The sequence below is a fragment of the Pelodiscus sinensis genome, chromosome 7 (assembly GCF_049634645.1).
Source record: "Pelodiscus sinensis isolate JC-2024 chromosome 7, ASM4963464v1, whole genome shotgun sequence".
In the NCBI taxonomy this organism is placed as follows: domain Eukaryota; kingdom Metazoa; phylum Chordata; order Testudines; family Trionychidae; genus Pelodiscus; species Pelodiscus sinensis.
The window spans coordinates 17,664,713-17,691,559 of NC_134717.1; the positions used below are offsets into that span (position 1 = coordinate 17,664,713).

Here is a 26,847-nt window from a genome sequence, read left to right on the forward strand (position 1 = left end):
TTGCCTGGTCTGCCAAGCTTTCCTACCTCTCATAAAAACTAGGGTGCTCCAGGTCCTGACACATAGGACAGAAACTATGTTCTATATCAACAAGCACAGCAGAGCCAGATTATCTGCCCTTTGCCAGGAAGATCTCAAGCTCTGGAACTTCTGCGTACAACACAGTATCAAACTTGTAGCCGCACAGCTCCCGGGGCCAGGAACACTTTGGCAGATTACTTCAGCAGGGCCTTCTAGTCTCATCAATAGTTCCTCCATCCAGAAATGGTTCGTTTCCTCTTCCAGAGGTGGGAATTTCCAAATGGAGGCAGAACAGGAAATGCCAAGTTTTCTGCTCAGTTCGGAAGATAGACGGAGGCTCCCTGTCAGAAGCTTTTCTGCTCCCTTGTTCCAGGGCTCTATTGTATGCCTTCTAGTAATTTACAGAGTCCTCATGAAAATCAAGTAGGACAGGGCAAAGGTGATTCTTACAGTACCAGCATAGCCACACCAGCACTTGTTTGGCATGCTGCTGGACCTCTCAGTGGGTGTTCTGTTACAGCTGCTGCTCCAGCAGGACCTGCTGTCCCAATCCCTGGCAGTCTTCTGCATCCGAACCTGGTGGTGCTGAATTGGCTGACTCATTATCCAAAGAATTGGAGTATGTCAGTTGGAGTTAGACTCCCACCAATTTCTTAATGACCTTTCCTGGAAAATAGGAAGCTTAGAGATTAGATGATAGTTGGCAAGGTTATTTAATGTAGATTGATCTCTTGGTAGCAAAGGCTGAATGTCTGAGGGCTGCTGGCAGCTGGCCTTCTTTAACCTTGCCAGTAATGAGCTTGGGTATCCCCAACTCATTTTTGTCAATTCACATGGCTGAATCACTCTCATGTCTTAAATAGAACCTCTTTCTGTGGTGAGCATAGATGAAATTTATCCAGAGAGTATGGTGTCCTTATACTCTTCTATCATGTTACTACCGTGAGAGCTCCGGAAGGATGTCTTTGACAGTCTTGTCCACAAGTGACCACAAAGTGGACTTGAGACCTTCCACCACTAAGCAGCACTTGCCCTTGAATTTCCACTGCCTTTACATTTTGTATATTTTGCACTCTCTCTATGGATTGATAGCATTTCACATTCATTTAGTGCACATGTAAATGACTATGCAAGGTGCAAGAGAGTAGAGAATCAGGTGAAGTTCATTTAGAAACTAGTTGGAAGCAAACTGGGTTAATTAGATGACTTAGCAGATGTCATGGTTCCATTGAGCAGGATTTAGCTACATAATAGTAGAGGAGAAGGACCTCTTGACATCCATCTTTACCTTGGTGCAAGAACCTAAATACTCGTTTTCAAGCTTTCATGATCAGACCTCTTCCATCAGTGCTTCAGTTTGTTCACCTGCCACAGATGAAACATGAGGTGACCAGTAAACCATGACAACTTGTGGGGGTGATACATAGGGGCAGGGTTGCCTGGACCTTGTGGCGTGTGTAGTCATGGGCAACAAATGACTGTAATGCCACCACCAGACTGTCCATATGCAGAACAGTTTTGTCCCCCAGGGAGCTTTGGAAAACCAGTAGAATTGTTGGGTGGACTATCAGATCAATGCAATTTTATTATACTGTTTACCTGAGCTGATCACCGTAATAAAAACTAATGGAGTTTGATGTTATCTTCTATAACACACATTTTTATTCAAAGGTTATTGTGGTTTTCATTATCATTCTGATGTTGAAATTGTGGTATTTTTGCCGAAACTTCCTTACGGTGTGGTTTTTTTTTTTTTTTTTTTTTTTTTTAAGTTTTTAAAAGTTAAGTCTTATTGAAAATAAAAGTGCTTCTGACAGGGAAAGCTAAGTAAACTTACTAGCTTACAAGTCAAATCAAGTGGATATATTGTTTTGTCCTTGATACATTAGTATTAATGGGCATTGCACACATGATAGACTAGCCCATTTTTAGTATTGTGCATATAACCATCCTATGTTGTTCAGTGGCATTTGAAGCCCTTTGCTGAAGGATCATGGAAAATAATAGTCTCCACATTAATATTGCTCTTATCACTAGAGATTCTGATTTGTATTTGATATTTGATTTTGTAGACCAATTCCCCTAAATTATCTTTATACATACTGTAAATTGCACTATGACCACCAAACTGCTAGAGTTAAAAGGCCGGTGGTTTATTTTCACATAAGCTGTGAATAGTAGTTTCTTTTGAGGAACTCCTAGTTAGTGTTGTAACATTTAACTGCTTTTATTAGGCAACTTTAGAAAAATCTAGAATAATCACATTTTAAAATGGAAGCTGTTGCGTTAATGTTTACATATTTAAAGCAACAGCAACATTTCCTTACCAGAGGTAGGAATATCCTCTTAAATTATTAAAATTAATTGAATTTACAAAATCAAGCTTAATTTTTGCATTATTCATTGCTTGAAGAATAAACACTAAACTTCCCTTTTTTGTACAATCCGTTTTCTACTGTATTTCATTTTCAGATTGTCATATATGTCCCTATGCTGCAATGTCTGCATTACAAAAGGAGGAGCCTGTTTGTTTTTGTTATTAATTTTGGCCTGAGCTTCCTATAATAAAGCTCTAATAGAGATGTTAAGAAAGCTGCATAACTTCTAATGTATGCATCAATGTGTAAAAATTTTTATAGGTGTAATGTAATTGTTTTTCAAAACAAGATTTAAATATTTGTGTAATTCCAGGCTACCAAGTTATGCCTAACCAGCAGCAAGCCTACCAGGGGTTGGTTGGAGTTCAGCAGTCTCAGAATCAAAATCTAGTCAGTAACCAACACAACAACATTGGAAATCAGATACCGGGAGTGATTGTTCCATATACTTCAGTGCCATCATATCAGGTGGGTTATCTTTTCAGAACTTCCTAGTCGTTTGTTTGACTATTTAAAACAATTTTTAAAATTCAGAACAACTTGGTAGGTTGAAAAAAACCCTGCTAAGGGGAGCTTAAGAGGATTTTTAAAAGGTACAGGTTGCATGGAGGATCCTGGACCAGAAAGTCCTGGGGCTGGAAGCCTTCCCGAATGTGCAAGGGGGGCCTGAGGCTGGGAGCCCTGCTGGGGTGGGAAGCCCAGGAAAGCCTGTGGCAGTGGCACCAGCATCTGGGGGGAGCCAGAGACCAAGGTGGCAATGAGCTGGGAGACCAGTGACAGAGGATCTCCCCTGCTCTTGAAAATTCCCTTGTTCAGTCAGGTCCCAAGGATGCCCGACCAGAGAGGTCCAACCTGTAATGTGAAATGTCTTAAGCAGGAACATTGTAAATACACAGCTTTCCTTTTTGAATAGTTGCTTTGAGGGCCAGGTGTTACAGTCAAAGAATAACATTAAATATGGTGCAGAGTTCATGAAACCAAAGCTCCTGTGACATCTGCATTTTGTTGTTGTTTATTTCCTTTATTACAGAGAAAATGCCTGACTAATTCCTAGAATTCCTAGGAGAACATTTTTGGCATTATTTGTAGTTTTTGTCTTCCATGCTACTATGTGAAACTTGGGAATTGAGGCCTTTTTCTATCCTATTAAGTCAGTTTTTCATGGTTATCATTGCTTAGTTTCTATAGTAAAGCTACATCCCTTGGTGGAATAATTGATATATGGTAAATGGTGAGCAAAGAATTTCCTATGTAGAATAATTGTATGAGGTGCCTCTTGTAAATTTTTTCAGTCACCATCCTCTATTTTGTCCAATTGCATTATTGCCGTTTTATGACCCTGCTAAAGTTTCATCTTCAATACTTGTTTCACTTTAAGAAGCGCTGGTATAACACTTACGTTAAAGTAACCATCTATAATGAAGCAGAGGCACAAACAATTAATACTCATCTGGATAACTTTTCATTTATGAAGTTATTTTGATGCTGTCAGGGTCGTTCCCCACTCTGGCACTCAAAGTGCAAAAGGTAGGGGCTTCAAAAGACCTTGAATGACTTGAGTCTGTAGGCTTTGCTTAAAAAAAAACCCCAAAAAACAAAAAAGCAACCACCTTCTCAGAGTCACAGATAGTGGCTTTGGAAGATAAGCTACCACCACCAAGTGATTTTAAATAACCCTGAAAAACCAGGAAGGAACATTTGAATTCCTTCCTATGGGGTACCCCAGGCTCCTCTGCCACCAGAGAGCTTGAAAAAAGAAGCAAAAATACAGAAAACAAACTATATCTCTGATAGCTGACCTCTCAGGCTAGGCAGACACACACAGAGATCCTCCTGTTCTATTCCAGGACTCAAGAATCAAATCATCACCTTTAAAAAGGTGATGTTATTAACAAGGCAAAAAGATATACTTGATAAAGCATACCTGATTGCTAGGTGCTACAAAGCAAATAAGGAAAAACAGATAAAAACACAAAGAACCATAGCTCTTTGGGTTGTAGTTTGAATATGGTGAGTGGGGGGAGGGAAAGAATAGATTCCCACAGAGAAGTTTAACCAAAACCAAGAAAAATATGCTTATTGCTTCTAAATACATATTTTGTCCCTTATTTACTCACAATCTCTCCATGGTTTAGTCCACTTTCATACCCCCACAATCCATGGAGGTATGACAGTCATACCTGGGTTTAAATCATTCTCTGTCTTCCAACTCCTGGCTTAAACTAACACAAATAGAAATGGCAGTAGATATCTATATACAATTCAGCATTGTATCCCCATTAGTACTTCTGGCCCCCTGCCCAAACCCTTAGCTACCTGAGTTTAACCCTTTAGTCACTAGTGCTGGCCAGGACTTCTCCTATCCATCACAGATGCAAAGATCTGTCAACACTTCATAAAGTGTCACTACAGAACCCCCACAATGGCCACCTGTTTCTCTGTGGATTGTGCTAGTTTTATGTTTGTTTTTAGCTAGACTTGTTGCCTTTTAGTAACACATCCAAAATTCCTACTTACAAGGCTGGAACTCACTCCTTTGCCCTCTTCCTTACAGGATTCTAGCAAAATGGCAAAAGTGAAATCCCTGAGATTTAAAACCAGCCCTTTTGTGAAGCTTTAATGTCATTTAATGATGGGCACTCGAGGTGCCCATTTTGTTTAGGAGAGAGGCATAATTCTCATATGTCTCCACTTCTGTAAGCAGGCTCAAAAAGCTAGGAATGCCAGTGAAAATTGTACCTTTTATAGCATTACTAGAAGATTCACCTGTTTTTGCTCAGGTCCTTAACTCAGTTAATTTTTGTTTTCATTTAAATCATTGCTTTCAGTTGGGCTGTGGATGAGGGGTTCAGTATGCAGGCTTCCCTGGGGAGACAGGACTACTCCAGCCCCCTCTCATTGCAGCAGCTTGAGGCTAGGTGAGAAGCGCCTTTTCATAGCCACTGCAACTCCAGCAGACAAAGCCAGGAGAGGAGAAGTGCGTGTCCCCTGGTTGGGGCAGGTCCAGGTTTGTCTGCCCTCTGCACTCCCCACTCAGGGTGAGGAATGGATCAAACTGTGTAGTTTTCCCTCACTCCTTGAGGAAGGGGAACAGCCAACAATGCCCTGGTACTAATAGGGTAGGGGAAACTGCAGCTCCCTGGCCTCCCTAAAGGGGGTGAGGGGCTGGTGTGCCCCCCCTGCCAGCCCTTTTCACTTGCCTGGTGATTGTCTATTTTCTGTATGGTTTTGTGTCGTCCTCCCCCACAGGAATGGGGGGCAGGGAGCTTCAGCCTTTGCTTCCCCACACAAATAAACCTTGACCTTACTTTAAGTTATTAGAGGAAGCTGCATACCAAATTTGGTGATCCTAGCTCTTACTGTTTAGGAGAAGTTCTTGAACAGCTGGCCACACAGACTCTCTCTGTCAAACTCTCTTAAATATATAATAGACATGCAAGCCTCCTTGGACTTTAAAACAAAGGATGCAGTTAGACCTCAATACATACACAAGGCACATGATTCATAATTCTGACTTGTCTCAGGTTCAGTGTTCTTGGAGCAGCCACCAGTCTTAGAAGAATCCTTCCGGTGCCCCAGAACGAATTGTTAGAGCTGGAAACACCCACTAACCCTACAGACTGTTTCTCTATTGGTACCAGTCATTCAGTACCTGGCAGTTTTGTACAGGCAACCTTGGAACCTTGGTCCTTAGCACATCTGTAGCTAGTGGCAATGGTTATCCATTTATTTACACAATGTGGGCAGAAATGTGTTATCTGGGCTGCATGGCAAGGCAGTGGCAGCCCAGACCCCTGCCCTGGACTCTTGCTAGGCAGTGGGTCAGCTTAGGACCCCACTGTGCCCAAAACCCTGGCACACAGCTCCACTTTTAGCATGCAGCTGTGTGTTAATAGGCACATGCAGCCCATTGGCCATTGGTTGAGTAGTTTGCATCCGGTCAGATACACAGTCTTGTTTGTCTGTGAGTTGGCAGATGCATATTATTAAATACCAATTATTTGAATTGGAACAAACTGTCTCAATTTGTGGACAGACTACCTTAAGAAGACCAAGAGGAATTAAAGAACAGCTGATATCTTACACTTCCTTACAAGCTGCACTGAATGCAGCTGACATAGTGGTGTGTATTGTGGACCTCCCCAGAAATCTATGAAGATTGCAGCTAAAGAGATTGTCTTAGACACAGCTGCGTAGCCAAGCAACTATTGAGGACCTACCCTTTGAGGACAACAAACTTTTTAATTTAATAATGAGTGAGATTTCTTGCTCCTTAAAGGATCCTAGGGTGCCTTTCCTCCCTGAGTCTTTGTTCCAGATGGAAGTAAGTATTACCAGATATTTTCTTCAAGCAGCATTCCTCTGCCAGCTCAAAGGATCTCAGAACTGCCAAGGAAGAAGCAAAGATTTCATAACAGCTTTGCCTTTTCCTCTACTGCTGCCTGTTTTTTGAACTCTGCAAGTTTGTTCCACAAGTTTTTTTTTTTTTTTTTTTTTTAAAGTTTCCTTATTGGACACCTACTTTGATATGATGTCTTGTAGTTGCTGTTTAAGTAAAACTTCTACATCCATATCCAAGCACGCTGGCAACTGTTTATCACCAACAGTGAAATCCATGTGGACAGTTGCTTAAAGAAGAAAGTTATTTACCATGTAGTAACTGTGGTTCTAGATATGTTGTCCAAATGGATTCCACATCCTGTCTTCCTTCCTTACTATTCTAGTGTCTGACACTTGCAGCGCTCTATATGGATATAGACAATGAAGGACAATTGGGCCTACTCTGCCGTATATGCCTTTACACAGTGGGTACATCAAGGGTGATGGGTTTGGTCACAGTGGACACTGCTTGCAAAAATAATGTAATCTCCCTTGCCTGTGAAAAGCATGAAACTACCATTACTGTAAGGCAGTGGTCACCAACCAGTAGATCAGGATCAACTGGTAGATCTTTGAGCCTCTGAAAGATGATCCTAACTGGTTTGGCAAAGAGGATATCAAGTGCTGGCACTTCAGCTGCCCCTCTCCCCACTGCTGTGACTCTCTTGCCCTTTGCCTTGGAGCAGTCCCCTCAGGAGCCTCCTGCTTGCTGTGCGTGATTCATGTCAAGGTGCCCCCTCTCCCACTCTGTATCCGATCTCCATAGAGCAGAGAGGGGGCACAACAGGACTTGGGATAGAGTTTGCTAGCTGCTTTTGGGAGTGGCACAGTGCCAGGGCAGAGTGAGTCTGCCTTAGCCCCACTGCACCACTACCCAGGAACCACCTGAGGTAAGCAGAGCCCAGCTGGATTCCACATCCCGAAACCCTACCCCAGTTATGAACCCTCTCCTGCACCCCATTTCCCTGCCCTATCCCTGAGTACCACTGTATCCAAATGCCCTCCCAGGGCCTGAATCTATAACCGCCTCTGGCACCCCAGCTGCCTGCCCCAAGCTCAGATCAGAACCCCTTTCACACTCCAATTCCCTTAATCCAAGACCAGAGCCTGCATCCAAACCCTCTGCCCCTGCCTGGTGAAAGGGAGGAGGATGGAGTGAGCAGGGGCAGGGCCTTGGAAAAGGGGTACAAAGGAGGTCCAGCAAGGGTATTTGGGTTTGAGGTAGATCTTGGATTGCACTTAAATTCAAAAGCTGAACTCATGCTTGTCAAGGCTGTTCCCTACTCTTAACATGATGAATTCAGAAGTGGGGGCCCACAAGAGCAGTCCAAAACCTTGCCTCTACAGGCTCTGGTATATATCTCCGAACCCCCCCCCCCCCCCCCCAAAAAAAAAAAATCCTAATACCGGGAGTTTGGGGAATCTGCTGCCACTACCCAAGTAATTCTAAGAAAACCAGGGAAGAGATCACTTGGGAAATCTCCTCCTTAAGGTAAAAATCTCCCCATGCCCCAACCTCTATTTTACTTGGAGTTGGGAAAAACAGAGGGAATTCAGACACAATGGATTCTGCCTTTGTAACTAGGCACTGAGTCCAAAGGACACAATAATCAACCAATCCCAGTTAATTAGAAAAGAAAACAATTCTTTATTATCAAAACAAAACTACAGTTGCAAGCATAAAGTAAAGTGACTAAATGGAATTGATATAGATACTCAGGGAAACCCCCTGGGCTAAAACTTACAAAGAAAAGTTACAAAGAAAAACACAATTAACAGCTCAGACATTATTTCCAAATTCCCAAACAAGGAAAACAACAAATCCTGACGGACTGTCTAACCTTTTCCCTACTAACACATTTTAAGAAGTCTGTTCTTGGAGAGAGAAGTATCTCCCTCAGTCTTGGAGGAAACTGCTCTGCCTCTCAAACAAAACCAGAGAGAGAGAAAAAAAAACCTCTCTTCCAGTTTGAAATTCCTACCTGCATTGTTATTGGTTGACCACCTGATATCTGGCTAGGTACAGGAGATATTATTTAACCCCTGAGTCACCAGGTGCTGCTCAGCACTCCTGATTATGACAGTGCTTGGAGACCACTACTGTAAGATAAGTAACTATTCTTTCTTCAAGTATTTGCTCATGCCCATTACAATTAGGTGTGCACGCACCGTGTGTACAGATTGTCGGAGAGTTTTCCCTTAGCGGTACCCATCGGGCCAGCAGGGGAGCCTCCTAGAGTGGTGCCACATTAGCAGCACATATATACTGCTGCTGTCCCTCCACCTTCTCAGTTCCTTCTTATCACCCGTGATGGTTATTGGAGCTCTTATCTCACTTGCTCACAAGCGTGATCCCAGAGATATTCACTCTTAGCAGTTAGTTAGCACCTAGTTGAGCCCCATTGTTCTCCATGTTGCTTTCCTCATTTTTTTTTTTATCAGTCATTTGTTCATAGTTATAATTAGTTAGTGTTTGCATTGGGTCAGGGTTCTCCTGTTGCATCCCCTTTCCATCCTGTCTCCAGAGCATGTTAGGGTCTCAAAACTCTATGCCCTGTGGAGATCCACATGATTTGTGCTTAAAGTGTCTGGGTAAGGCCCATGTCCTGGCCAACTGCAAGATCTGTTGCAGTTTTAGCCCCGGACTCACCACAAGAGAGACTCGCACTTGAAAATACTCCTGATGGAGTCAACACTCTGCCCAGCACTGGACGTGGACACAGCACCAGAGTCCCACAGAGCCCCGCCCTCGGTGAAAGAGGCACCTGGATCCTCTGGGGCATTAGTGGCGTCGAGGCACCCTACTGCCCAGCACTTCTCACAACTGCCAATGCCAAGTAAGAAGAAGAGAGTGTAGAGGGGCAGATTGCCACTTCAGTCTGGGCACCCTGATGCATCTGCACCAGCCTCCAGGGCTGCTTCTCCTGAGCATGGTCAAGTGTGGCCAGGGACCACACTCAGGAGGAACCTGTGTTCATCGACCCGGCCCTCCATGCCAGATGCTTTTTCGGTGGCGTGAGAGCTGATAGAATTGACTGTGAGCCCGCTTTCACCACCCTTAGCACCTTGTGGCCAGTCTCGACGTGCCACCTGTCCGACACTCCTCATGGCACCACTTGGCAGGCCCATCTTTGGCTCTCCCTGGTCAGACTCTTCCTCAGACTCTGAAGTGGAGTCGATGTGGTCCTGGACTATGGTCTCACATTCCCAGTCCCAGCACCGCTCCCAGACCAGGCGCTGCTCTGGATCCCAGCACCATTCCCGCTCTCGGCACCACTCACAGCACCGCAGCTCTTTGGGCCAGTAACCCCAGCAGTCCTGCCACCCCAGTGGCAACACCTGGATCAGTGGCCTTTCTGGACCCTGTAGTAGGCGTACTGTCAGGCCCAGGGGAGTGCTCTCTCCGTTGTGGGCTCTTCACACTTAGGGCCCTGGGTGCTACCCTCTGTCGCACCACAGCCTAAGTCACCAGCATTGGGCCAGATGACATCAACTCAGAGGGAATCCCCTAGCCCTCATTGGAAGGGGCTGGGGATCAGGGCCTTCTAAGCCAAGCAGCTCCACCTTGGAGCCACCTCAGAAATACGAGGACTCGGTTCACAAGTACTCGTCCCCCTCTTCCCCCCCCGGGTGACACCTTGTGACTGGCCTCCCTATGAATGCCATGGATGGATTCCCAGGCCCATCAGGACCTTCTCAAGAGGCTAGCACAGAGCCTGGGGGTGCAGCTCGAGCAGGCCTCTGTAGACTCCAACCCAGTGGTGGACATTCTCAACTCGGAGTCCCCGTCTTGAGTGGCCCTGCCCTTGAACAAAATAGTGGGCAAGATTATTAAATTCCTTTGGCAGATGCTCACTTCCATTCCACCCATGGATAAGAGGGGAGAGCAGCTGTACTTAGGCAGTGCATGAGCACCTGTTTTCACACCCACTGCCGGGCGCAATCATGGAGCAGTCCGCTAACCATTGCGAGCGTCAGGGCCAACCTGCTCCCACTCCTCAAGGGAGGCCAAGTGGTCAGATCTCTTGGGCCCCAAGACCTGTGCCTCCGGGGGCTTCTTGCTCAGGATTGCCAACCAGCAGGTGCTCCTGAGCAGGTACGCCTTCAACTCTTGGGAAGTGATGGATAAGCTTATAGGAAGTTGCTGCCCTAGGACTCCAGGCAGGAATACAAGGCCCTGTCAGAGGTTGTGTCCCGTGTGGCTCTTCAGGCAGCTTTGGACTCCTCGGATATGACGGCCCATACAGTGGCAACCAGCCTAGTCTTGCAGAAGGGCACATGGCTCCAAGTATCTAGCATCCTGCCAGAGTTCCCGAACACCATTCAGGACCTGCTGTCCTAGAGAGCAGGCCTATTTTCGGAGTCCACCCCCAATTATTTGTGTCCATGGCCAACAGAAGGAAGGGCCAGCCAGTGTCAGCCCAGCATATTTTGTCCTGGATCACTTCCTGTATGAGGGCATGCTATGAGCTGGTGGAGGTTCCAGCTTCACCTGTCACAGCCCAAGTGTCTTCTACCGCCTTAATAGTTCAGGTGCCCATTGTAGAGATTTGCAGGGCAGCACACACTTTTACAAACCACTGTCATAGCGCAGCATGCCAGGGAGGATGTAGCAGTGGGCAGGGCTGTGTGGCAGTCTGTCTCTCTGTAGGCTCCGACCCCACCTCCTTGGGTTTGGGGTCACATAAGTTGAATGGACATGAGCAAGCACACGAAGAAGAAAAAAGTTACTTTCCTTTGTAACTGTTGTTCTTCGAGCTGCATTGCTCATGTCCATTCCACATCCCACCCACCTCCCCTGCGTTGGAGGTTTCTGGCAAGAAGGAACTGAGGGGATGGAGGGCCACTGTGAGTATATACGCACTGCTATTGTGGCACCACTTCGGGGGGCTTCTCTGCTGGCCCAAAAGGTACCTCTAAGGGAAAACTCTCTGACAGTCTGTGCATGTGGCACATACACACCTAAGTGGAATGGACATGAGTAACACACCTCAAAGAACAACAGTTACGAAGGTAAGTAACCATTTTTTCTCTGCCCTCAGCAATGCATATGTGTTTGTCAACTTGACATTTTCAAGTAATTTAGCTCATCACTCCTTGAGGATTCTTCATCTCCTAAATTTTTCTTTCATTTGTTTTTATATCTGAATCTTACACTCTTCCTTTCATCGTAATAGAAATGTAGCCATGTGAGTCTAGACTAGCTGAAACAAAAAACAGGACCATGTAGCACTTTAAGACTAACAAGATGGTTTATTAGGTGATGAGCTTTTGTGGGTCAGACCCACTTCCTCAGATCAAATCGTGGAAGAAAATTGGCATGACCATATATACCAAAGGGATACAATTAAAAACAAAGTGAACACATATGAAAAGGACAAATGTCCACAGAGATTTTAACAACCTACACCCCACCATCAATCTCAGCCTCGACCATTCTACATGAGAGATCCATTTCCTGGATACCACAGTACAAATCACCAATGGTAAATTAGACACCACTCTCTACAGAAAACCCACCGACTCATACAGTTACCTATATGCCTCCAGCTACCATCCAGAACATACCATACGATTCATCATCTATAGCCAAGCCCTTCGATACAACCGCATCTGCTCTAATCCCACTGACAGAGACCAGAAATTTCAGGATCTCTACCAAGCATTTATAAACCTCAATTACCCACCCGGAGAACTAAAAAAACAAATTGAAAGAGCCAGACGAATACCCAGAAACCATCTACTTCAAGACAGACCCAAGAACACCAACAATAGAACACCACTTGTCATCACCTACAGCCCTCAACTTAAACCTGTCCAACACATTATCAATAAACTACAACCTATACTGGAACAGGATACTAAACTCCGAGAGGCTCTGGGAGACAGACCCATAGTGTCCTATAGACAACCACCTTACCTCAAGATGATTCTTACCAACAACCACAGGACATACCACACTAATACCAACCCTGGAATTTTCCCTTGCAACAAACCCCGTTGCCAGGTTTGTCCACATATTCACTTTGCTGATACCATTATTGGACCTAACCAATTCAGTTATAAGATCAAGAACACATATTCCTGCTCATCCAGAAATATAATTTATGCTATCATGTGCCGACTGTCCGTCTCCTATGTACATTGGACAAACGTCTCAGACACTTCGCCAAAGAATCAATGCACACAAAACAGATATTAGACAGGATCACAAAGAAAAAACCAGTTTCTTGCCATTTCAACCAGAAAGGGCATTGTCTCAATGACTTGTTTACCTGCATCCTGCTTCAAAAACATTTTAACACCAGACTTGAAAGAGAATCCTCTGAACTGTCATTCATGCTTAAAGTTGACACTTTACGCCGAGATCTCAACAAAGATGCTAATTATCTTCCCCATTACAAAGATAGCTTCCCCAATTATCACCTCTAATATCATTAGCTCACAGACATTTACCTCCCACCCGCCCTCCCCCATTCCCCTTCTGTTCTGAAATTTTATTTGTCCTTTTCATATGTGTTCACTTGTTTTTTATTGTATCCCTTTGGTATATATGGTCATGCCAATTTTCTTCCACGATTTGATCTGATGAAGTGGGTCTGACCCACGAAAGCTCATCACCTAATAAACCATATTGTTAGTCTTTAAAGTGCTACATAGTCCTGTTTTTTGTTCTTTCTTTTATCTGCAGCTTTTCCACTGCCACTCTGCAGTCCACACTTTTAAGGCTACTAGTTTATTTTCTCTTGGAGTACGACTTGGGCTTTATGCCTTACCGTCCAAGAAAAATGGCATATTAGCCTCTTAACTGTCATGGACATTTGGGTGAACAGAACTGGATTTCTCCCCTTGTCATGGTCCATCTTCAAACCTCTCCTATTTTTTAAAAAAGTAATGCCCCAGATCACAACAAAAAATGAAACGGCATAGGAAACAACAAAAAACACTCTTAAGTCACTGCTGCTTGCAAGCATGTGACATTGCCTTCCTTCACCCAAATAAAGTGATATTTTAACTCTGATATGAGCAACCTAAGATAGCGAGTGAGCCGCTTAAGTGACCCTTCTTCATGTCAGTGGTCCTCAAGGTTATCATAATCAAGACAGTCTACTGGGACAGAGTAGTTTTTCTAACTGCACTTGTGTACCTAGAATTTGCAGGGCATGCTGATTGAACCATAGCAGTGCATTCAATGCAGAGGGAGCATATGGCTCTTATAGTCAATGTTCTATGCCGGTGGTCCCCAACACGGTGCCCGCGGGCGCCCTGGTGCCCACTGGGCCATTTATGTGCGCCGGCAGAGCGATCTGGGCTGGCCCCGCCCCCAGGAGTGCAGCAGGTGCCAGCCCCGGGCACATGGGTGGCTCCTGCCCCAGGTGCGCGGCACATGCTGGTGCCGGCCCCGGGCGCACGGCGCCTGGGCAGCCCCTGCCTGAGGTCCCGGGCACATGGCGCTTGGGCAGCCCCCTGCCTGGGATCGCAGCATATGCCGGTGCTGGCTCTGGCCCCGGGTGCTCGGCACATGCCGTTGCCGGCCCCGAGCGTACGGCGCCTGGGCAGCCCCTACTTGGGGCCGTGGCACATGCCGGTGCCGGCCCCGGGCGCGTGGCACCTGGGCGGCCCCTGCCCGGGGTCGCGGCACATGCCGGTGCCGGCCCTGGGCGCGCGGCGCATGCTTGGCTCCGCCTCCAGGCACGTGGCCTGTGAGCGGCCCTGCCCCCGGATGCGCGGCGCATGAGCGGCCCCACCCCCAGGCACCCTGTAGCCCCAAAACATTGGGGATCACTGTTCTATGCAATCACCTCACTTCACATGCCCTAGCTTTACATGCATGTCACTTTGGTAGTATTCGTAGGGGAAAAAAATGTACATGTATGGAAACCTGCGGAATCTGGGCAACAATGAACAGAATGTCCTGTGGGCCAGATGTGGCCTGTGGGCTGCAGGTTGCTCCACTGTTTTAACTGCTGCATGATATGAATATAGTCTGATAACTTTACATATTCAGTTAGGCACATATTATTTTACTCATGTAAAGTTTACGCAACAAATATTTAAATGTTACAATTACTTCTGATTAAAATACATCAGATTCCACATGTTGATCAAAAATTGAATTAAGAGTATGTATGTACAGGTATGTCTACACTACCCTCCTAGTTCGAACTAGCGGGGTAATGTAGGCATACCGCACTTGCAAATGAAGCCCGGGCTTTGAATTTCCCGGGCTTCATTTGCATAAGCGGGGCGCCGCCATTTTTAAAACCCCGCTGGTTCGAACCCCGTGCAGCGCGGCTACACGGGGCACGAACTAGGTAGTTCGAACTAGGCTTCCTAGTTCGAACTACCGTTACTCCTCGTGAAATGAGGAGTAACGGTAGTTCGAACTAGGAAGCCTAGTTCGAACTACCTAGTTCGTGCCCCGTGTAGCCGCGCTGCACGGGGTTCGAACCAGCGGGGTTTTAAAAATGGCGGCGCCCCGCTTATGCAAATGAAGCCCGGGAAATTCAAAGCCCGGGCTTCATTTGCAAGTGCGGTATGCCTACATTACCCCGCTAGTTCGAACTAGGAGGGTAGTGTAGACATACCCTATGTAATGAGGTGAGGAATTTTCTAGGATGGGTAATCTCTAATACGGTAATTATGGAATTAGCATGCATTTTAGTGTTTAACATTAGTTGTACTTTTAACAAATTTGTGTGTGTTGAGTGATCTGGAGACAGAGAAGGAACTTGTCTTCAAAAGACAACATTTTAAAATTTATTTTCAATCTTTAGGTCTCAGTGCCTCAAGGGTCCCAAGGAATGCCCCAGCAAACATATCAGCAGCCTCTTATAATTCCCAGTCAGTCAAATCAAGGACTGCCCACAACAGGAATACCCGTTTATTACAGTGTTATTCCATCAGGTCAACAGAATAATTTAAGGTAACTTGGTAACTTGATCTTCAATAATCTGCTCATTACTTTACAAAATTTGCTTCAGGATCTTAATATTTTCAGTATTAGTTGTTCTTAGTGTGGCTTTGTGGTTACTTCTTACAGGTAGGCAACAAAATTATGTATTTTTTGTGTTACCTTTATTTCCTATTATTCATGCAAGGTAGATAGAACACTTACATTTACTTGTGATTGAAAAACTAAAACAAAAAAAATCAGGAAACTTCTCAAAGTAGCTTATTGTAACAGAATGTCTAGCTTGAGTATTTGCTGAATCATTCAAGGAACATGATTTTTACACCAAGCCCCATAAAATGGAGTATTTCTTTTTGCCATGACACTTAATCACTAGTTTTGTCACAGAAGTGACCTTGGGAAGGGACAGTAATTGAGATTTAAGTCCTCAAAGTACATTAAAAGTGAAGATTTCTGCCTTTGTTGGCACATTGTCTGGAAAGAACATACACTACTTTGGTACAGCAAGCTAATTAAACCCGTGGACACAAACCTGGCTATGAATCAAGAATATAAGATATTTTTGGACATTCAGGCCTTTTTCTGGCTGTAGTAGCTGTTTCATAGATATCTTACCTGCTTTGTTGACTGTAAACGAACTCAGCTATACAGCCTCACTATTTGTATAGGTAGCGCCTTTGTGACTTGTATGCTGTTGATTCTTGAATGTTTGAGAGTGCATATAGACAGACACATTAAACACAGAAGAATTACACCTGTTGAGTACTTGCTATGGAGTTCTATTACTGACAGATCTTTCTTTGACTGCACAAATACATATCTTCATAAAACCTCTTGCCCCATGTTGTTATAGAACTTCAAAAAGTTACAGAAAGTATCAGTTTGCTGCAAATGGCTTATTTTTTCTAGTTATTGGAAAAACATAATTCCCTTAGCACTTCCTCAGATGTGAACTCTTGTACTGCAGTGCTTAAGGAATCATTGCTAAATAGTATTATCTATGTAAAATATTTTGAATTCTAGACCTTTTATGCGTGATTATCCGTCATCACTATTCCACACTCTTGATACATTTTCAAAGCAGCTGCAGTGTCACAGTAGGGACCAAGTCCTATGTAAAAAATTCAGACAAATTTTGCTCTGAAGTTTTGTGTTCCATCTGGGATGTTTTACTTCAGTGGAGAATGTTTGACTCTCAACACAGACCATCCAGGTGCTAATGAGGTCATCTTACTCTTACTAAATAGATTTTTCGTATTGGAGCACTTTGACACACAAAGTAGAAAACCATACTGTGGTGTTAAATATTTCCAAATTTCAATAAGTGACTCTCAAGAAAAAAGACATTGTAGACAGATAGGATCTCTTTGTGGACATGTGTATTTGTAAAAAGTGTTTTACCTGTTGGGGGTATTTAATAAACTTTTATGCTAGGAATGCCAGTAGTGAAGAGGTACTTTGATATCTAGTAAAGAATATTTTTGTCTGATTCATGTACTGTTTTATTTCCCTCAGCAATTAGCTGAAATAATTTTCCCAAATATTTTTTTTCTGAGCTGTCACAAACAAAACATCTCAGGTTGGGACTGTTTTAGTATTTTTTTTGTTTTTGTTCTTACGTAATTCAAAATAATTAAGCTAAAATAACAGTTGGAATGATTTAATATTTTTTCCATTTGTGTTTAGTTTTAGCCTCTAAGTTGTGTTCATTTTCTGTGCTCTATCTTTTTTCTGTTTTCTGGGTAAATCTTTCTCTACTAGCCAATTAGCCCGTCATAAGACGGGATTTTCAGGTCTCTCCTCCACGTCGGTCTTCTCTCCTGAGCCTCTGGTCTCTCGCTCCGTCTCTCTCTCCTCCTCCTCCTACTGCCTCCCCCTCTCTCTCTCTCAGCTCTCCTCCGCCTCCTGCCTCTCTCTCTCTCTCTCTTTCACTTCTCCTCCCCCTCCTGCCTCTCACTTGGGGGACCGCAGAGCCCAAAAGGCTGTTTGGGCTATGCACTCCCGGTGCTGCATCGGGGGTGTGGAGCCCAAACGGTCACTTGCGCCGCTTGCTCCCACGCGGTGGCCTGGCTGAGCAGCGCAGAAGTCAGCTGAGTGCGAAGGGGGGCGAGGCGGTGATGTGCGGCGTGACAGCGGCTCCAGGCCCTGCACCCTGGCCGTGAATGTCACCACCCCGACCCCCTTTGCCTCCCGCCGTGGCACTTGGCTGACTTCTGCGCTGCTCAACCAGGCCGCCATGTGGGAGCAAGCGGCGCAACTGACCGTGTGGGCTCCGCACTCTCCATGCAGCACGGGCTGCCCAGAGGGAACAGCCAGCATTTCAGGTAACAGCACCCCCCCAGAGGGAACAGCCAGCATTTCGGCGTTACAGACTCGCAGACACTGGGTTACTATATATATGATGTGTGAATCAATATCTATAAATTCTCATCTAAATGTCGTCTTTGTATTTATTTATTTTTTTTACTGTAGTTCATCAGTAGGATATTTACAGCCTCCAGGATCAGAGCCAATTCAGTTTCCTAGAACATCTTCCCCATGCAACTCACAGCAGCTTCAAGGACAACAGTGTACGGGTATGGAAATATAGTTTTGTTGATGAAGTAAACATAACAGCATTTACTAAAAGACTATGAAAAAGGTTCTAGCTATTATTATGCAAGTGGCTAGAAGGAGGCAATTTAGAATGAATCCCTGCATTAGCTTTATAAATATATTTTAAAACCAGCAGTTGATGTAATTAAATTACATTGGGGGTTTAACCTGATTTCTCATTTTTGTTTGCTACATGTTATGGAAAGCTTGCAAATTATTTCTTTAAAATGTAATGCTTATTTCAGTATGCCATGCTTGAGAGTTGAGACTGTAGGATATTGCAAACACAAACTAGATTTACAGGCAGTCCCCGGATTACGTACAAGATAGGGACTATAGGTTTGTTCTTAAGTTGAATCTGTATGTAAGTAGGAACTGGCGTCCAGATTCAGCCGCTGCTGAAACTGATCAGTTTCAACAGTGGCTGAATCTGGACGCCAGTTCTGACTTACATACAGATTCAACTTAAGAACCCCAGGCATCCCCAAGTCAGCTGCTGCTGAAACTGATCAGCGCTGATTCCAGGAAGCCCGGGGCAGGGGCTTCCTGTAGTCAGCCACTGGTCATTTTCAGCAGCTGCTGACTAGGGGACACCTGGGGCAGAGCAGCTGGGGTGCTGCTGGGTTGGTCCAGTGGCACCCAGAGCGGCGCTACGGGACCAACCGGCAGCGCCCCAGCTGCTGTACCACAGGCGTCCGGAGTAAAGCCGCGGAGCACGGGGCCAGCGGGACAGCCCAGACGCGCCGTGGCTATCCTGCTGCCCTCGGGCTCCGTGGCTTTGCTCTGCTTTGCTCCCTGTTCCCCTGGTCTGCAGACCAGGGGGACGGGGAGCAAAGCGGCGGAACACGCGGGCAGCGGGACAGCCCAGACGCGCCGTGGCTATCCTGCTGCCCTCGGGCTCCGTGGCTTTGCTCTGCTTTGCTCCCCGTCCCCCTGGTCTGCAGACCAGGGGGACGGGGAGCAAAGCGGCGGAACACGCGGGCAGCGGGACAGCCCAGACGCGCCGTGGCTATCCTGCTGCCCTCGGGCTCCGCGGCTTTGCTCTGCTCTGCTCCCCATCCCCCAGGTCTGCAGACCAGGAGGAGGGGGAGCAGAGTAGAGCAGAGCGGCGGAACGCGCGGCCAGCTGACAGCCCAGAAGCATCTGGGCTGTCAGCTGGCCGCGTGCTCCGCTCTGCTCCCCCCCCCCCCCTGCAGATCAGGGGGAGGGGGAGCAGAGCAGAGCGGCGGAACGCGCGGCCAGCTGACAGCCCAGACGCGTCTGGGCTGTCAGCTGGCCGCGTGCTCCGCTCTGCTCCCCCTCCCCCTGGTCTGCAGACCAGGGGGAGGGGGAGCAGAGCAGAGCAGAGCGGAGCGGAGCAGAGCAGAGCGGCAGAACGCGCGGCCTGCTGACAGCCCAGACACGTCTGGGCTGTCAGCTGGCTGCGCGTTCCGCCGCTCTGCTCTGCTCCGCTCTGCTCCCCCTCCCCCTGGTCTGCAGACGGGGGGGGGGGGGACGCGGGGGGGGGAGCAGAGCGGAGCGCGCGGCCAGCTGACAGCCCAGACGCGTCTGGGCTGTCAGCTGGCCGCGCGTTCAGCCGCCGCTTTGCTTCCTCTCCCTGGTCTGCTCGAGACCAGGGAGAGGAAGTGCCCCGTTCGTAACTGCGGATCCGACGTAAGTCGGATCCGCGTAACTCGGGGACTGCCTGTATTAATAAAGAGATCATTTTTTGTAAGTACGTCACAGTAATGGTACATGTTAGTTTGGAACTTTTGCGCAACTTCTGTTCAAATTCTCTTTTCTAATGCTTGCTGATGCCTATGGTTTTATGTAGACTAGAGTCCCACATATATTTAAAAAAGGAATAAAATTAAAATTATTGGCAGATCCCTTTAGAAAAGTTATTCAGTAGAGATGATTGTAAATCTGTAAGGATGATTCTACTTCCTTCCAACTGGCCATATAATATAGAATTGGAATGTCTAAGTTTGAGAGTTGATTTTGCACTTGTTTTAGCAATGTTTTTAGCTCCTGTGCTCAGGAAAAAAAAATCTAGATTTCATCAATTGAACTAGGAACAATAATGGAGAGGTAATCATAGAACACTGGATCTGGAAGAGACCTCGAGAGATCGAGTCTAGTCCCTTGCCCACATGGCAGGACCCAGTACTATCCATCCCTGATAGATGTCTGTCTAACCTGCTCTTAAATATCTCCAGAGATGGAGATTCCACAACCTCCCTAGGCAACTTGTTCCAGTGTTTAAACACCCTGACAGGACGATTTTCCTAATATCCAACCTAAACCTCCCTTGTTGCAGTTTAATGCTGGGACGGGTGAAAATCATAGCCATTCTTTGAGCTCTATGGGCAGGGGAAGAGTAATGTGTTCAACTAGAGGTCAAAGGAAACTAACTCGTCACAGATTTTAATATAGTAGGCTTATTTGTTGCTTTTACTTTCATAGTTTATAATACTATACTTCTTTGGACAGAATGGTTAAGTTATCAAATTGTTCTAATAATTAGCCAAGTTATCAGCTTTTACTTCAAGTGTGTCTCTCTGAAATGCATGTCCTCCAATGACCTTCTCTCCCTGACATAATTGTACATTTAAAAAAATGAAACTCCAAACAAAATCATGGCCAATTTCAGTGGCATTGTTTGCAGGAGTGAGGAACGTAAGGCCTCCCCCAACTTGCCTGATTCCAGCACCTGTGGCTCAGGGCTCTCCCCAGCATTGGAGAGGTTGTGCTGGCACTCCAGTGGGGGCACTCCTGCAGGGCTGGAGCACACAGTCTACTAGCCTGGGCTCTACCAGGCTCTAGTGTGTGAGGGCAATGTGGGGAGTGTCTTTCTCCTTCTCACTTGGGGGCCATGATAGTGAGAGTGGTTTTTTTCTTTGCTTCTCACTTATGTGTGGCCCCCACTGATTTTTCTGTGGGTTGACGACCCCTAACCGTAAAAATGTTCTCCACTCCTCGTTTAGTGCAAGTTTCTCCAGATGAGACCATGATTTAGCAGAATCACCTGACTAGCTTAAATCACTTTTCAGAATAAAATGGTATTTTGTGTGGGTACTGAAATAATAAGCCTGATGATTATAGCACAAATAATAGCAGTTGTATGTAGCTTTTCACTAGGGATGTGAATGTTTAACCAGTTAACTGGTGCAGGCTTGAGTAGCCCTCCAAGGGTTATGGGCTGTTCCAGCCCCAGGGATCCTGATGAGGCTGGGGTGAGTAGTCCTGATCCACAGTGGGCCCAGGTCAGGCACACCGCGAGCAAGGGTGGTCTAGCTGTCCATGGTGGGGGGAGCACTCAAGCCCAGCAGTAGCATGCGGATCCCCCCGCTCACCCATTTAATTGGTTAACTGGTTAGACATAACATTTAAATGGGATTCTATATACCTACTTTTCACATACAAAGTGTTTTACAAATGTTACCTTGCATTGTTGTAGTCATGTTGGTTGCCAGGATATTAGACAAAGTGGGTGAGGCAATGTCTAGGTAAGTAATATGTAGATATGTTTGACCGCTTAACTGATTTAAAAGGGGGTGGTTGAGGATATTAGGGTGAAGCCCTAATTAATTTGCAATATTATGGAAATTGCAAATACTTCAAGATTATGCTTTCCCTGCAGTTGTGATAATAGGCACCCCTAGGCAGCTGACAGCATGAGCCACTTCTCTCAACCCCAGGCAGGCAACAGCAGAAAATCAGAGAAACACAATAATAGACCTTATTACTGTTGTCCACAATTCAGCTGCAATGTTTTGACAATCATTTTGAGATTCAAGTAGGGTCTTACTCACAGAGGATATGAAATTTTTGTCTTTTATAATTTCTTGGTGTGGTTTTTGCCTATGGTTGTTTATAATGCTCTGCCTGGTGTACACTGCATAGAATCATAGACTCATAGAACACTAGAACTGGAAGGGACCTTGAGAGCTCATCGAGTCCAGTCCTCTGCCCTCATGGCAGGACCCGGAACCATCTACACCAATGTTTCTTAAACTTTTTAAGACCGAGGACTGCCAAACAATAATTTTTTTTATGGGTAACACCAAGGATTTTTTGTTGAGGTTGGGGGGGGGGGGTCAGAGGGAAAGTTATTGAGGGGAAAAAAGGGTCGGGGAAAAGTTATTGAGTGCAAAAAAAAGTTGCCTGCCCCTTTAAGGGTGGCCATTTTGAATTCTGTTCTCCACAGCACACCAGTGTGTCACAGAACACAGTTTAAGAAACACTGATCTAGACCATCCCTGATAGATTTCTATCTAACCTGCTCTTAAATATCTCCAGAGATGGAGATTCCACAACCTCCCTAGGAAACTTATTCCACTGTTTAAACACCCTGACAGGAAGTTTTTCCTAATGACCAACCTAAACCTCCCTTGTTGCAGCTAAAGACCATTATTTCTTGTCCTACCCTCATAGGCTAAGGAGAACAATTTTTCTCCCTCCTCCTTTTGACACCCTTTTAAATACCTAAAAAACCACTATCATGTTTCCTCTGTCTTCTCCTTTCCAAACTGAACAAGCCCAATTCTTTCAGTCTTCCTTCATAGGTCATGTTCTCTGACCTTTAATCATTCTTTTTGCTCTTCTCTGGACCCTCTCCAATTTCTCCACATCTTTCTTGAATTATGGTGCCCAGAACTGGACACAATACTCCAATTGAGGCCTGTTGTGATAGGCATTATAGGACCTATAAGTTTCAAAAGGTATGTAACAGGGGTATTATAATCATAGCAGTGGAGGTATGTTTGCAGGTTTTACTGCAAACTAAAGGTTTGCTGTCAGGTGTGGTTTTTTTTCCTGTATTGAAGCTATGTCTTGGGTGGTGTTACCTGTGGGTTGTCCACTGTTCTGTAGATATTTGGGGCAGGCAGTGATGCTGTCATTGTGAGGGATTTTGGTAGATAAGGGGGTGACAAAAAGGATGGGGTTCTGTGGGAGGTTGTTAGTTTTGTCCCGAAGGAAACTGATCTTTTGTGTGATAATGAATCCTTAAATTCCTTCAATAAGAGTATCATGGGCAGATATGATGAGTCTACATTGTATCTCTTGGGAAGTATGTAGAAACTTCCTAGCATGGGGTCATGGGAGTGAGGATGTAGAGGGTTTTTTTGAGGTATTTGTGGAAGGATTTGTTGATATCCTTATATTCTAGGGTGAGCTCTGCTGTGGAGTCATTTTGAGTTGTTTATGCTCGTGTCTGAGAGCTGTTGGCTGGCCTTGTTAATGTAGTCATCACAGCAGGACTATGATGGTACCATCTTGTCTGCTGGTTTAATTACTATCTGCTGGTTGGATTTCAAGAACTGTGTAGCTATCGTTTCAGTACTGGACAGATTGTGATGTGACATTTAAGGATTTCAAGGTTTTTTTCCTGAAGCTGTCAATGTAATGGTCAAATGTGTGGTTTCATGTATTGTGGGATGTCAGATGATTTATTTTTCCTGTGACTATTGATAGTGACTGGTAGTTGTGGGAGATATCATGATGGTTGCAAAAGAATATGTTGAGGTAGTGGCAGAAAAAGATTTATTTTCTAGTTCTACACAAATTAATACATTATCATTCAGTTCCAATTAGTGGTTTTCTTGATGACAAATTGATGCTGGGGTGTAATATCGTATCCATGTAGTGGGTCCTGACACCCTGATTTCTACAAAGGTGTTTAGTGTGTTGTAGAGTGGTATAGTAGGTTTCATTTTTTGTTTTTGTGTTGGACAGATGTCATAAGGATTTTTTTATATTTGTCTTGGGTTTCTTGAATGATCTCCAAGTAGGTTTCCTGATTTTTTTGCTGTTAGTTATTTTCCTTCCAGTGTGTGGGAGCCAGGTAGTGGTTTCTTGTTTGGGATAGACCTTTCTAGAGTATGGGGAAGATGCAGGAGATAGTTCCATACTTTTTTTTTTTTTTTTAAGACTTTATGAAGTGCTGCTTAGCTCTTTGAAGTTGTAAACAGCGGTCAGAATTTTAAAGATAGTGACTCATCTGGGACTGACATTTTAGAACTCAATTCTGGGAAGTTCTGAACACTTCCCAAAAATTAATGGGTCTATGCATGTTATTCAGGACTTCCAGGTTAGGCCCTACATAAGCATGTGTAGAGTAATACTACAGTAAAATTAGTATTATCCCTATTTTATTGATAAGGAGTTTGATATATTAAAGGTTAAGTGACTCAGAGGAGTAACTCTGAAGTTCTAATATCTTGGGAATGAAGATTATTCATAACTCTGAATAAAATATTATGGTTGTTATTTCAAAAGTTTACAACTGAACTTTGACTTAATACAAGTTTGAAACTTTTTGAAAAGCAGAAGAAAAATACTGCTTTTAGCCAACAGAAACAGTTTTTCTATGCTGTCAAATCTTTTTTTAAACTTTCCCTTTATTGTTCAGTACTATTCTGTATTTGTGTGTTTGTTTTATTTCCTCTGTGCTGCCTGATTGTGTACTTCCAACTCCAAATGAGGTGTGTGGTTGACCAGTCAATTGATAACTCTTGTACTCATAACCCTGAGGTTTCACTGTAGACAATTTTAGAACTAAGATTATAAATATCTTCTAGTATGATGAACAGACCAGTTGTTCATATTCCTTTTTTTGATGGTCCTGTGTTGCCTATAAACTGGTTTTATATGAAAAGTTTATTAGTGGATAATAGGGATGTCAATGTGTAGTCCACTACATGATTAACTGTTAAGTCTTGGCTTATAGGTTAATCTTATCGACTACACGCACTGCCCCTCCTTTGCTGCCTCTGTTTCATAGGCAGCAAGGGGGAGAGCTGGTGCCTGTGAGGAGCTGGCTTTAAGCAGGCTCTTCACTAACATTGGATCTGCCTTTCCTCTACCCCCGTGCACTGATAGAGAGACATCAGCACAAAGGGTGAGGGGGGCAGGCAGGAGCTGATACTTGCGGGGAGCCAGCTTTTGGCTCTCTGCATGTGCCAGCTCCGCAGACCCACCTGCCCCCCATTTGCTGCCTCCTACAGAGGCAGCGAAGGCAGGCAAGCAGGTTTAAAAGACGCTTTCCCCCAGCACCAGTTCTGCTGTGTCACCTATGCTGTCCCACTCCTCTGATGCTGCCTCAGACACACACACTGTGGACCGGGGATGCTACCGGGGACCAGCCTCTGTCTGCACTGGGCCCAGGCTCACTGCAGACAGAGGCTGCTTTGTGGGAGGCGGACTCCCCACCACAAACGGGTTGCTGCTGGGACCAGCCTCTGTCTCTGGGAAGCTTGGAGCCCCACGACAGGGGCTGCTGTCACCCCGCGCTGCTGTCTGTGTATTGGAGGCAGCAGCATGGGGCAGCAGGCAGCTGGTCTATGCGAGGAGCTGACTTTTAAATTGGCTTCCCTTGCAGACTGGCTCCTGCCTGCCACCTGATACAGAGGAAGCAGTTTGAGGTGGCAGGGAGCTCCCTGGGAGTGGGGCTTGGAGTGTACTGGCTGCCGGCCCCGCCCCCAGGAACTATCAAATAGTCATGTAACCAATATGATTTAATGCAGTTACACGACTATCCAATTACACTATATCTAACATCCCTAGTAGATAATTTTTATAGCTCCTTTCTAATATTAAGCTTACTGTTGAGGGGTTGACTTTCAGTATTTTGGGAAGATTGCAGACTTATTTTAGCAGCATACTGTTTCAGTTCATCTGCAGTGTACATTTTTTCTTTGTGTTTGAAGCCTGTTTATATATGGTTCTGGAACTGAGTGTCACTCCAGAATGCCCAAAAATAAACCTGATGGTCTAACAATTCAATAATGTGTTCTCCCACTCTGGCTAGTTGATAATGCATCTTGACAGTTTTAATTTAACGCTATTGAGAGGCATGGATCAGATCTATCAAAGTTTGAAAGGGTGAAGGGGAATAAATCTAAGTGACATGAGTAAAAAATAAAATTTTGAGAGAGGAAAAAAGGTAATTCAGGTAACACTGCCCTTTGGGAACAAGAACCCAGTTTAGAGAGGATAGACAGTGTATTTCAGTGTATTTTATTGTTTGTAAGGGTTTATAGGCAAGTGACTGTGTGTCTCTGGGATCAGATCATTTGGAGCACTAGAAGGGAATCCAGTCCAGTCGTAAGAGTTAAACTGCGTTTTCTTCCTCATGCAGCATAACCAATAACAAAAGTTCTGCCAACCAAATTATGCCCACCATGGCATCTGTGTAATGATGGTGTAACCCTGTCACCATTAGTAGGTTTGTCTTGGGTTAACAACTTAGAATTTATTTTTTTTCAAAACCCACTTGCATGGAGTGCACTAGAAACCAGCTCTCCTTGTCTTGAATGTATAGGCTCTGCAGAACAAACAGAAATAGAAAGGAACAAGTGTTTTGCACGTGTGTGTTAATGGTGTTGTTTTCTGGTTAGTCAAAAAAGGCACTAAATACATACAGAGAACACAGACACTTTTTGTGTTAGAGCAGCATTTTCAGGTGGTGAAACTTTTTAGTTTAGAAAAGTTGTTAGGTAACTTTAGAAGTTTTAGGAAAATGTATTTTTCTCAGTCGGAGTCTCAACAGTTGGATTCCTGTTGCTCAGGGAATCT

General features: G+C 45.0%; 1 protein-coding gene across 12 annotated transcripts in view; it reads left to right on the top strand.

Annotated features, from left to right (window-relative positions):
• Nucleotides 1-26,847, top strand: part of R3HDM1 (R3H domain containing 1) — a 133,024-nt gene that overhangs the window by 90,071 nt on the left and 16,106 nt on the right. For all 12 annotated transcript variants that reach the window (XM_006117053.4, XM_075933297.1, XM_075933292.1 and 9 more), the window contains 3 exons: nt 2,713-2,867; nt 15,557-15,705; nt 18,166-18,269. In XM_006117053.4, coding sequence (XP_006117115.2) covers nt 2,713-2,867; nt 15,557-15,705; nt 18,166-18,269 — 408 coding nt within the window. The remainder of the gene's footprint in view (nt 1-2,712; nt 2,868-15,556; nt 15,706-18,165; nt 18,270-26,847) is intronic.